We start from the raw sequence: 12500 nt of genomic DNA on the forward strand, positions 1-12500 counted from the left end.
CAAGTGGCAAATGCAATTCAACGTTAATTAATGCAAGAAATCCACACAATAAGTACAAGATAAAGAGGTTTCAAGATATGGAAAAGACTTAGGAGTTATAGTTAGCTCCAATCTTGGTCAAAGGAAGCAATGCATAGAGGTTAGAAATAAGGCAAATAGGGTTGATTTTTAGGAGTGTTAAAAGCAGAAGCCCTGAAGTAATATTGAAATTATATTTGCCACTTATCAGACTTCATCTAGATTATGCAGTACAGTTCTGGCCTCCACATTATACGTCTATTTGAGTCAGTTTTAAAGAGGATGTCTAAAAAGATACAGGAGATAAGGGATATTCCTTATGAAGCAAGATTGAAAGAAATAAATTTGCATTCCTTAGAGAGATGTAGGTTAAGAGGGAACCTGATAGAAGTATTTAAATGGCATAGCACCTAAATATTTTTTTCAGGTCAAATGGAGCATGAGTAAAGTTCTTAGGATCACTAGACAGAATAAAACAAGAATTGATTGGTTTAAGCTTGAGAAAATCATGTTTAGGACTGAAATAGGGAGAAACTGATTTTCTAGCAGAGTGGTTAATGAATGGAACGGACTCAGAAATCACGTTGTTAGTGCTGTGTCAATAGGTAGCTTTAAAAGAAGACTAGATGAATTTATGGATGGGGATGATAGATGGAATTAGGTAACTTTGTTCATAAAGGATTGTCACATATAGGCCTGACAGCTTCTTGCAGCTTCCCTCTTTTTCTTATGTTCCTTGTCATCATCTTGAATATTCTTTCTCTGCTGTCCTATCCTTTTGATTTTGTTAGAAGTTTTGATGTGATGCTATTGGTGATGATGCCTTGTGTGAGTGTGGGAGAAAAGAGATACAAACTAAACACTGAATATTAGATAGATATTTTGATTGAATTGTGTTATGTTTGTGTTTCTGCTAGTGTGTGTACTTCATGAAATTACATGACATATTTTGTTCTTTTGTGCTTGCATTTCATTGTAGTTTGTTCTCTTCACAAAATACTGTCAAGCTGTCATACTCTGTATCCCATAGGTAAAACTTTCACCATGATGGGGGATCGCAGCAGCCCAGGCATTATTCCCTTGGCTGTGAAGAACATTTTTCGTCTCATTGAAGAAACTCCAGACCGAGAATACTTGATCAGGTAAGAATTGAGAGAAGGTATAGTAAGACAGATGGATAGACAGAAGACTAACCACATTGTATGCCTTGTCTTACACAACAGATGCATCACCACTCTGCTGTACAAGTGGGAGTGGCTTGTTGGAATGAGCGCACACATACACGCACACATAAATATTCTTAGCACACTGTTGCTGTAGTCTTTCAGTAAATGTATTAGTGTTATCTGTAATTGCTCCACCAGCTCATGCATGTGACGATTTCTTCGGTATATAGGCAGACAAATCAAGTGCTCCTTACATTGTTGGAAGAGATGCACCAAAGGAATGTCAACATATGCAGTATTACACTTAATGGCATTCATTGCTGCTAGGAAAAAAAAAGTGATTACTGCTCTTTTTCCTACCTCTTCAAATAATTGTACACATGTAGTCACAGTGCCTAACCACCTTTGTAGACTAGAAATCAGACATTTATAGAAGGAACTGATATTAGTTATTTTCTGATCTATCCACTTATGCATTATTGTGCCCAACAGAGCGTCGTATATGGAGATCTACAATGAGAATATATCTGACCTCCTGGTAGGACGGGATGCCAGGGGGCGCTCTCTCAACATTCGTGAGGACATATCAGGGACAGTGTATGTGGCTGACTTGAGTGAGGAATGCTCCAACTGTGAGGAACAGGTAGGGTAGGAGTGGGAGAGTAAAGAGGGTTCACATGTGTCAACATGTGACTGAAATTGCAAGTCAATAGAGCTTCTGAATGAATATTGGTGCCTAGCAACTGGAAAAAACACTCGCAAAGCAAGGCCAACATGTTTGTTTTGTTCAGTCAATTTGCAACTTTGTTTATGTTGTGATATCACAGAGAAAGGTTTGAAAATGTGGTGTCCAGGTTTAGAAATTTTGGAGTTGGTGAGGGAAAAAAAGCATATCTGGGACCCTGAAAATGAATTATACAGCAAAAAAAGGCTCACTCAAATCATTGTTCAATAAGATAGCTGCCACTCTCCAAGACCTTGTTCTTTCTATGCAGGGTGTTGTTGGAGGTGAGAATTGAATACTTGTGATGATTTAATTTGATCACACTATTCATCGTCACCAGAGGAAGACATCTTGTTGAGTAGGTGTTTGTTTACATTCAGTTCCCCCCATCCAGCTGATACTTCCCATTTGCTATGTGTGAATGTGTTCCGACTAGAAGGGCTCAGTCAATACTTGTAGTGACTTGTAATTTCAGTTGCATATTGACACATGAACCCGCCTTGAGGGGATAGTTTTTCCAGGGGTGTGATATTAGTCCACTCTCATCCTGAGGAGGAGTTATATTATAGAAATGATAGGGAAGAAATATGTGATGTCTTCAAGTTCTGTTGTTTAGGTGGTAAGTTGTTGAAAGGGTAAGTAATTGAATATTTATTGCCAGAATATTACATTATAGTTAATCATTATATATACACTTTTCTGTCAAGCTGAAGCTTCCTGACACATTTTTTTCTACTTATATTTGAGGTTGCACAGGAAATGTAATGATAATAAACAGTATTGATTATAGCAATAATTGAAGGCAGTACTATAAGCATTGGTTGCAGCAGAAAATATTAATATAAAAATTGGGTAAACACATCGTTTCCTGACTGATACATAGGTGTTTGAGGCAACTGACTGAAGCACCTTTTCTGTTCCCTCCTACTTTCTCTCTTTTTTTTTTTTTTTTTTTTGCACAATATGCACAACACAGTGACTTGACTTGCTCTCATGCCCATGTTCTTGAATTTTCTAAGTTTTCCAGCATCTTGCTATGACTTCTCTAACTAAATTTATCTGTGTTGTCCGCCTCTTACCTAACTCCTTTGACTAACTTCAAAAGTCCTTTCCTGGAGATCTCCATCCTTGGAGGCTTCAATTATGTTTATTATAATGATAATAAGCAGTAGTGAAGTAAGTGGTAAAACGCAACTTCAGTCTGTGGTTTTATTCATACAAAAACAACACCGTATCTGTGAAGAATATATAAACAAGAAGAACTTAAAAATGACAATGGTTTTCTGACTAATGTATAATATAACATAAACATAAGAAAACAAAACTAGCACAGACACACTGCACAGAAAACTTTTTTGTCTTGGCCTATAGTACCTGTAGGTATCTTGAAGAGTATTGGAAGCACTGTTAAGCTTCCACCCATTAGTAGCACAGGTAATTTTATTTATAGTGATACCCATATTAGGAACTTCCTGTCTGCTTTTACATTTCCATCATCCTCTGGCTAGGCTTTTTTTAAGAAGGTTTCAAGGCATTTGTCCCAATTTTTTGGCTAATTCTCTTAATAATTTAGGGAACAGTTAATGAAGTTTTTTTTTTTTTTTTTTTTTTTTTCTTGGCCAGCTTCCCCTCTTCCATAAAAAAGAAAAAGAAAAAAAAGAAAAGAAAGCACAGCTATCTGAGGCAACTGACAGTAGCCCCTTTTCTGTTTCCTCTTACTTTCTCTCCTCAGCTGGATGCTGTGTTTATGTGGGCAATGACTTGACTTGGCCTCATGCTGATGCTTTTGAGTCTTCTGTTTTCCATGATCTGGGTACAACTTCAAAGTCTATGTTAAATATATGTGCTGTCTATGTTTCACCTAACTCCTCTGACTATAAGACATTCTTTGAGTATTTAATTTCCAAAGTGGAGCACATTCTGCCTCTATCCTTTCGTAGAGATCTGTATTCTAGGAGACTTCACTGTTCACCTTCAGCTTTCCTCTCCCTTCACTGACCATCTTGGTGAACTAGCCTTCAACATTGCTATAGTCCATAACCTATAGAAACAGGTGCAACACCCTATTTGTATTCTTTAGAGAAGAATCCAACATTTATTTTCTTTTCCTAACTTTTAAAATCCTGGTTATGCAGTTACCTTATCTTCTCCATTGGGCTCCTTCAATCACAATCTCCTGTCTATTTCTTGTCCTATTTCTGCAATCCCCCTCAAGATCCCTCAAAGCCTCTGGCATTTCTTCTCTGCCAGTTTTGGTGACCTGAGGAGGTATTATCGTGGTTTTCCTTTGAATGACTATTGCTTCTTTGTTAGAGACTCATCTCTGTGTGCTGAGCACATAAAAGACATGATAATGTCCTGCATGGAGGCATACATTCCTTACGCATTCTCTGGGATTGGGTTGAATATATTCAAGATAATTAAATGAAGAGATTATGGAGTAGTGGTCAGTTATAATTATATAATTTGATATGGTTTTTTTTCTACTTGTGATGACCTAATGTGGTTTATAAGTGTGGCAGAGTTGGCAGATACTCATGGTGGTAGGTAGTTAAAAGAAATGGGCAAAAAGTATACTTATTAATGAATTTTTAAATCCTTGTACATTGTTATTATTATATTGTAATACTTCAAAATTAAAATCTCCATAAATAAACATTTCACAATAATTGGTCTTTGATCAAAATTAAACTTTTATTTAGTGCATTAAGAAATTTTTTTCTGGCTTTGTAAGATACAAATAGATGGATATGTTTTCTTTTAGATTTGGTTTTAATTCTTAATCTTTCAATGAAAGCTTCTAGTAAAGAAAATTCTATAGTCTTATAGAATTTGAACTTACTCAAAATATAAATGACCACCCTCACCATATCTATTTCTGTTATTAGTAAATATGTATCCTGGAGTAGTATATAGTGATTAAATATTTGAATCCATTGGTGATTTTGTGTCAACAAAATACTTAAAGTTAGTAGAAATTGATCTAATAGCCAATGTTAATAAGTTGACCACTATATTATTACTAGTTAAAGCAAGGGAATCAAGAAAAACATATTCAAATGCAGAGAAATTTACTTTTCTTGATTGTTTAAAAAACTGATAAACACTGAGGTAATTATTATAATTATTGTTTTGTACAACATAGCTGTGGAACATCTGTATGGATGGTGTGATGAGGGATATTAATGACAGAAACTTGATTGAAAAACCTAGAATTCCTCTGTTAACCTCATCCATGTTCTGGTTATCTCCCCTTAGTTGCTGGAGATTGTCAAGAGAGGAGAGAAGAACAGGCAGATAGCCAGCACTAATATGAATGAACACAGCTCCCGCTCTCACACCATCTTCCGCCTGGTGAGTGTTACCCTGTTTTAGTGTGATGTAATCCTCATCTCATTTGTGCTTTGGAATTGTGATGTCACTGCAGTTATGCAGCATCCTCCTGCTCACTGCCATTCTTCATCTCCTTTTTCTCTCTCACTCCTTTTGTCCATTTCTACTGTTCTCTCTATACTTGACTTTTCTCTCTCTCTCTCTCTCTCTCTCTCTCTCTCTCTCTCTCTCTCTCTCTCTCTCTCTCTCTCTCTCTCTCTCTTTTTTTTTTTTTTTTATTTAAACAAAACTTAATACAAAGGAACATGTACCCAAAGGCGCACTGTCGTGTGCTACCTATACTAAGGGTACTACAATCTATTTCTCTACAATATTTACAAGACTTAAAAATAGATAATATATAAGATGGTCAGCATGTAAATGGAGCACTATTCGTTTCACTTCACTAGCACTATTCACGCACTGCACTACACTGAGTGTCACGTCACAAAGAGTGTCAGAGGAGTTGGCAGTGTCTGTCTCCACTTATGTGCCATCAGTTTGACACTGTGTGTGTTCCCTGTTTGTCCTTAACAAGAGACCACCAAGTTTTGTTTCCTACGCCAGTGCCACACAGTTTCCGGCGCAGGCTTTCCTCCCTCTTTTTTAAGGCCCACTTGCTGGTTACCACCATCCTCCTGCATGCAGCCCTGTGCAGGTCCTTGTTGCGCCGAGTCGGGTTCCTCTTGTAGCGGAGCCAGGCAGCATACTTGGCCTCGGCAGCAACACGGCAACGGTAGCCAAACCATGGCTGATCCGTCGATCTGGTGGTGTATTCCCTGTGTGGGACGTGGCGTCTCTGGAGGGCGAGAAGGTGAGAGGTGAGTGCAAGTGCTTCACTCTCTGCTCCTCCCTGTAGCAAAGTGGCCCATGGGGTGTGGGTCAGGTCGCGGCGCAGGGAAGCCCAGTCTGCTTTGTTCCACAGCCAGATGGTGCGGGTGGTGGCCTCGTCCTGAGCCACGCCCACTTCCAGCTGTGTCAGTACAGCGTGATGGTCAGAGCTGCCCACGAGCCCCAGCTGATGACACTGAAGCTTGTCTTCCTGGTAGTCTGAGATGACAGGGTCTAATGTCCCTCCTCGTTCATGTGTGGGGAAGGTGACATGATCTGTCAGACCCTGCACCTCAGGAGATTCTCGTAGGCGTCTCTTTCCAGGTGGTGATTGAGATCCCCCACAATCAGCACGTGGCTGCAGCTGTGTGCCATCATCAGGTTGTCTAAGGTCTCAGTCAGGTACAAGAGTGAGTCAGGCCCTTGTCGCGGGGGGCGATACAGGGCACACAGCAGGAGGGCTGAGCGGTCTGCCAGCATTACTCGGAAGTACATCATCTCCATCATTGGAGGCGTGTCTATGTCGAGTAGCTGGGCCTGCATTCCTTCCTTGAAGCAGACAGCCACTCCACCTCCTGTTCGCTCCTGTCGGTCCCTCCTCACCCAGTGGGTGAAGCCCTGCATCCTGCCATACGTGGGCTCCACCTCACTGTTCAGCCATGTCTCGGTCACCACAACAACGTCTGCATTGTGTCGTTGCACACAGTTGTGGTATAAGTCTGCAAGGTTAGTCCGGAGACCACGGACGTTGCTAGAGACGACCTTTAGTTGGCGGCGGGGCAAGCTGGCTGTACCATGGTGAGGGATGGTAGTGAGCGAGGCCTGCTAGTCCGAGGTGGTGGTTAGGGTCCGCGGCCGACTGCTGGTACTGGTGAAGAGGGTGGTCCACTGCCGCCCCTGGTTCTGATTCCAGATACCAGGCTGAGGAAGGAGTGGGCGAGGTTGTGGCAAGGACTGAAATGAAGTGAGGGGGTGGGCGGGCTGAGGCGCTGCAGGTGGGAAGGGTGTGGCTGTGTATCTTTCCACCGTAAGAAGCCGCTGTAGGAGACGCTCCTGACGTAAATCGTCAGTTCTGGCGTGGCAAGTAGCAGAAGTGTGTCCTTTCCGTGAGCAGTACTCACACACTTTTGCCTTGGCTCGCTTTTGTGTCTGCTTGGTGGCCTGGTGAGTCCTCAGTCCTTCGCTGGACACCCTCCTCGCGTCCTGCTGCACTTCCCTCTTAGATTTCTTTTTTCTCCAATCTCCTGAAGTGGTCTGAGGAGAGGTTCGTGGGCGAACAGAGGCACCGCGATCTACTCCGTTCGCTGTGTTTATGGAGGAAGAGTCCCTGCTGCTCTGTGTGGCGGTAGACGTGGTAGTGAGTACCGAGCAGTCACTCTGTGTGGCAGAAGGAGTGACAGTGGACGCTGGGGAGGTGTCACAGTCGCTCTGTGTGGCGGTGGAAGCAGTGGAGGTAGGCGGAGCGGTCGTTGTTTCCCGGGCAGGCGAAGGGAAGGTGGAAGTGGAGAAAACAGCTGCGTACCGGATCTGTTGCGGTTTATCCGAGCTCCACCACGTCCTCCACCTCTCAGAGTCCTGACAAACCACCTCCCAGTGTTCGTCAATTGACTCTGCGTGGGCGCTGACTGCCTGAGAGCGTGTGGCTACTTGCGTCTGGCGCTGTTTTGACGCTATCAGCCTGTCTGCTACTCTGAGAGCCGCAGCAAACACGTCTCTGTGCTGTATGATCAAGTCTCGGTCGTCCTGGAGGACTTAATCACACAGTTTTGTTGAGAGGCTTCCTCAGTGAGCTTCTCAACTAGTGAAACTAGCTCTCCTCTCTCCAAGCCCTCCCACTGACTCTCCCCACTATCGTCCGGTAGTGGCGTGGGGGGTGTGTCAGTCTCCTCGCTGATGTAGATGACGGGGTCCGGGATGTTTGCTTGGAGTCGTAGCTGTTCCGTGTAGCTACACTTGAAGACTGGCGTATCCCCAAGGCAGCTGTTGTGACAAAGGTTACGGCAGGTTTCCTCGTCACAGCTCACGTGTTGAGTCTTAAGTGTTGCTTTGCCACAAACGCAACACTCCCTCTCTCTCTCTCTCTCTCTCTCTCTCTCTCTCTCTCTCTCTCTCTCTCTCTCTCTCTCTCTCTCTCTCTCTCTCTCTCTCTCTCTCTCTCTCTCTCTCTCTCTCTCTCTCTCTCTCTCTCTCTCTCTCTCTCTCTCTCTCTCTCTCTCTCTCTCTCTCTCTCTCTCTCTCTCTCTCTCTCTCTCTCTCTCTCTCTCTCTCTCTCTCTCTCTCTCTCTCTCTCTCTCTCTCTCTCTCTCTCTCTCTCTCTCTCTCTCTCTCTCTCTCTCTCTCTCTCTCTCTCTCTCTCTCTCTCTCTCTCTCTCTCTCTCTCTCTCTCTCTCTCTCTCTCTCTCTCTCTCTCTCTCTCTCTCTCTCTCTCTCTCTCTCTCTCTCTCTCTCTCTCTCTCTCTCTCTCTCTCTCTCTCTCTCTCTCTCTCTCTCTCTCTCTCTCTCTCTCTCTGTGTTGGTGCTGGCTTGACCGTGACCTTGCCATCCACACTAGTTGGTCAGTAGTAGTTGTGTCTCTCTTGACCGGCTGGTAGGGAGCCTAAGTCTGGCAAGATGTGGCATTTCCTGTATCTTCTGTATCCTGTACATGTTTGCTATAGAATTATTTCTCTGCCAAAAACCAATAAAATAAATTCAAATAAATTAAGAAATGATATTTTAACAACAAGAATAATAATTAAATGTCAAAATATATAAATTAAACATTACACAACAAAATTCCAAAGAGACAGTTTGACGCCACGTTTATGTTTTGGTCCAGCCACGTTGTTGTTCCAGCTTGCTTGTGTTACAGTTTCATATTTCACATTTGGTAATTAGTATGATAATTTTTACCTTTCTAGGTTGGTGAATACTTGTAATCTTTCTAGGTTTGTGAATATGGCTCCTTCCAAAAATATGAAAGAGAAGGGTGTTACAGGTACAGGCAACCCCTGCTTAACAAAGGTTCACACAACGAAGGTTTCATTTTATTACCATCTGCTTGTTTAACGAACACCAAACTCGCTTTAACGAAGTTTTATCCAAGTGATTTTTTCCAAGTTTGAAACTTGAAAGCCATGCCATATCACGCAAGCCAACAGGCTTTTGAATACACCAGCGCCTATCGTGGACAACATGTGCACCACTCACTCCCCCTGTTCAAAACAATAACAGCGTGAAGAGCAGCTCATCTTCCCTCGCTCAGTTTACCACCAAAATGTCCTGCAGTGTTGCCTAGCGTTGCTAAGAAGACCATGAAGTCTCTTACTCTCCAAGTGAAGCTGGATATTATTCACAGACATAAGAGAGGCGAGAAAACTAATAGCATTGCTCGCCACCATCTTGTTTGTCTACTGGCTCTACTATTTTCAAGTTGGCAGACTATTAAGAAGGCTGGTGAGACCACATCTTCCTTACAAGTTAAAAGAACCACCTGAACTCGTGACTCTACAATAGATAAAATGGAAAGCCTTGTTTTGTATGTGATACAATGATGCGCCCTTTGTTTACATTCCACAGGTTGCCGGTTAGTGTCTTTCCCGTTTCACTCTCCCTCCCTTCATAAATTTAAGATCATCAACATTATAAAGTTATGTACATACATTAGTGTACATTATAATGACTTAAATTAAACTGCCTAAATGTTTAACTTCATAATTTTTACTTTCATTCATTGTACTATGATGCACTCTCGCTTTGTTTACTCTCAATAGAAGTTCAAGTCAGCGGTTAAGCTTGTTATAATCGGTTCGCTTAACAAAATTTTGCTTAACAAAGGGTTTATTAGGAACTTAACCCCTTTGTTAAGCCGGGGTTGCCTGTAAACCTTATCAAGAAATGTAAAATATTTTCACTTCAAGAGAAACTAGACATCATAAACAAGATTGAAGCAGATAAGAAGCTCTGTGAAGTAGGCAGATTTTACTCTATTAATGAGTCCACAGTGTGTAACAAGGTGAAATGTAACGATGCCATAAAGAATGCAGTGCAGGAATGATCGATATGGGGGGCCCTTATGGAGGGGTCTCAGGGATCAGTCATGGTGGGTCCTGGTCCCAGTCTTATTTATAACATAGGGTTCTATTATTCGGTTAGTGTGCTTTTGATATATGTGCACATTTTGTTGGTCCTTTTTCTACACATTAAGGGAGGGCCCCTGTATCAAGTTCTGCTCCCTTTACCTACAGATTCTGGAGTCTCGGGAGCGAGGGGACGAGGCTCAGGAGGAAGGAGCTATCACCGTGTCTCACCTCAACCTGGTAGACTTGGCTGGCTCAGAGAATGCCTCCCAGTCTGGTGCAACAGGAGAGAGGCTGCGGGAGGGAGGGTTCATTAATAAGTCCCTCTTCATGCTTGGCCGGGTCATTTCTCAACTCAGTGAAGGAGAGTGAGTGTGGGGTAACCCTTTATATCTGTTTGTGTCCGTCATTTAAATGTCTTCTGTCTCCCTTCTCATTCCTTCTTAATTTTATGTGCATCCTCATTTTCATTTGAAGAGATGTTTTTTTTGTGTAATTTCTTTTCTTTTTGTCTTACATTAGCTCCCTTTTTCAGCTCCTTTATTAACTTCCGTGATTCCAAGCTGACCCGGATTCTGCAGACGTCCCTTGGTGGCAACTCCAAGACTGCCATCATCTGCACAGTGACCCCAACAGCTGTGGAGCAGACACATTCCACCCTCAGGTATGGAGATAGTGGAGGACTTAAAAGTGTAGTGGGTTATGTGAGAAGTGTCCCAAGATTTGCATAACCTTTCTTATAATACTTTCCTTCTTTCCCCAAGGTGTGCATCAGTTTTGATTGGAGACTCCTTGCTTTTCACCTTCTCTTCTTCCTTCAAGGTTTGCATCACGGGCCAAGGCAATCAAGAACAAACCAGTGGTGAATGAGGTGCTTTCGGACACAGCACTGCTGAAGCGTTATGCTCGAGAGATAAAGGCCTTGGAGCACATCCTGGCTCTGGAACGGAACACAGACAAGAACCAGGAAGTGGAACAGGTATGTTTGTAATATGTTTTCTAGATTGCATAAGGGCATGTGTAATTTCACTGCTTAACCCCTTCAACGCGATAATTTGTATTTTGTGTTATTAGAGCACTCGTGACACATCCGATGATGCATATAGTGTGTCATGGCTGTTTTCTGCTAAGATGGTGTGTTTTCTTCCCTGGATAATGTATGAAACCTCTCAGAATGGAGGTAGTATATGATAATGATGGCATACTTGACTTTCATCAAAGATGTTTGATTCTCTTGTATCAGGATAAGTAATGATGTGCCATGCTGGAAATAATTTTTTTCAATCTTTTTTGTATGGTACCAGTATATTGGTTTACCATGAAAATTAAGGTTTTCTCTCATTTGTTATCTTCAGAAAATAGTCTTGAGGCAAACTATGATTTTTCTCTAAATTTGAGTGGGTTTATTTCTTATTCTAAATACATGTTATGAAAAATCACTTTCTATCATCATTTCCATAGTGAGAGAGAGAGAGAGAGAGAGAGAGAGAGACTTGGTATATGCTTAGATTAAAGTCTCAAATCTTGACATATCTTGATATTTTGTATCTTGATTGCACTCCCTAGAACCCACAATTCACATATTGATCAATTTACAGAAATCTTGATGGCTGTTGTTTTTCATCTGCCTACATGATAAAAACAAGACGCATGGTGATGTGATTTCAATTGCTTTACTACTTAGTGGTAGCTTGCATTTCAAAAAGTGCTCTGGAAGCTTCCAGAAGGTAACAGAACATTCTGCAGGTTATGATGTAACTCAGGGTGCTTAAAGGTGATACACATCCATCCCATGGGCAGGGGTGGTGGAGGGATAATGTTGCTAAACAAAATATTTCACAGTGCTCTGTGGCCTCTTGCTAACTCTTGCCTTATTAAAAATTCATTTTGTCTATGTATAATATTTACAGTGTCTCTGACTATCTCAAGCGAAGGATGGGAAAGGGAAGGAGAAAGATGCGGGGTAACGTTCTGTGGAATGCATTCTAGGTACTAGTCATCTGTCAGCTGTTCAGACCTAGAGTGTGGTCAAGATAATTTACTTGGATACCTAGATGCCATTCACCATGAGGTAGTCAAGAGTGAGAATGGTGTGAAAGAAACCTGGAAGTGAGAAATGTGATTATCATGAGGGTAAATAACTGAACAAATACATTACAGGATAAAATTTATAACTCCTAGAGTTTTACTTTATAAATTTTAATGTATATTGTGTGAAACTTTAGGTATAAGCTAGTAGATAGTTAATGGAATTGATACAGTAATGCTTTGGTCCCAATTGTATTTTCCGCATAAGAAGTTAACTTCTCATCTCGATATTTAAAAAAGAAA

The 12500-nt window shown here is 41.7% G+C and overlaps 1 protein-coding gene across 1 annotated transcript in view; it reads left to right on the top strand.

Annotated features, from left to right (window-relative positions):
• The window catches only part of LOC123501429 (centromere-associated protein E-like), a 128403-nt gene that overhangs the window by 25973 nt on the left and 89930 nt on the right, over positions 1-12500 (top strand). Inside the window, exons 4-9 of the mRNA XM_045250256.1 lie at positions 1049-1160; positions 1677-1827; positions 5167-5262; positions 10338-10537; positions 10705-10833; positions 10992-11148. Coding sequence (XP_045106191.1) covers positions 1049-1160; positions 1677-1827; positions 5167-5262; positions 10338-10537; positions 10705-10833; positions 10992-11148 — 845 coding nt within the window. The remainder of the gene's footprint in view (positions 1-1048; positions 1161-1676; positions 1828-5166; positions 5263-10337; positions 10538-10704; positions 10834-10991; positions 11149-12500) is intronic.

This window comes from Portunus trituberculatus, chromosome 9 (genome assembly GCF_017591435.1).
Source record: "Portunus trituberculatus isolate SZX2019 chromosome 9, ASM1759143v1, whole genome shotgun sequence".
Lineage (NCBI taxonomy): Eukaryota > Metazoa > Arthropoda > Malacostraca > Decapoda > Portunidae > Portunus > Portunus trituberculatus.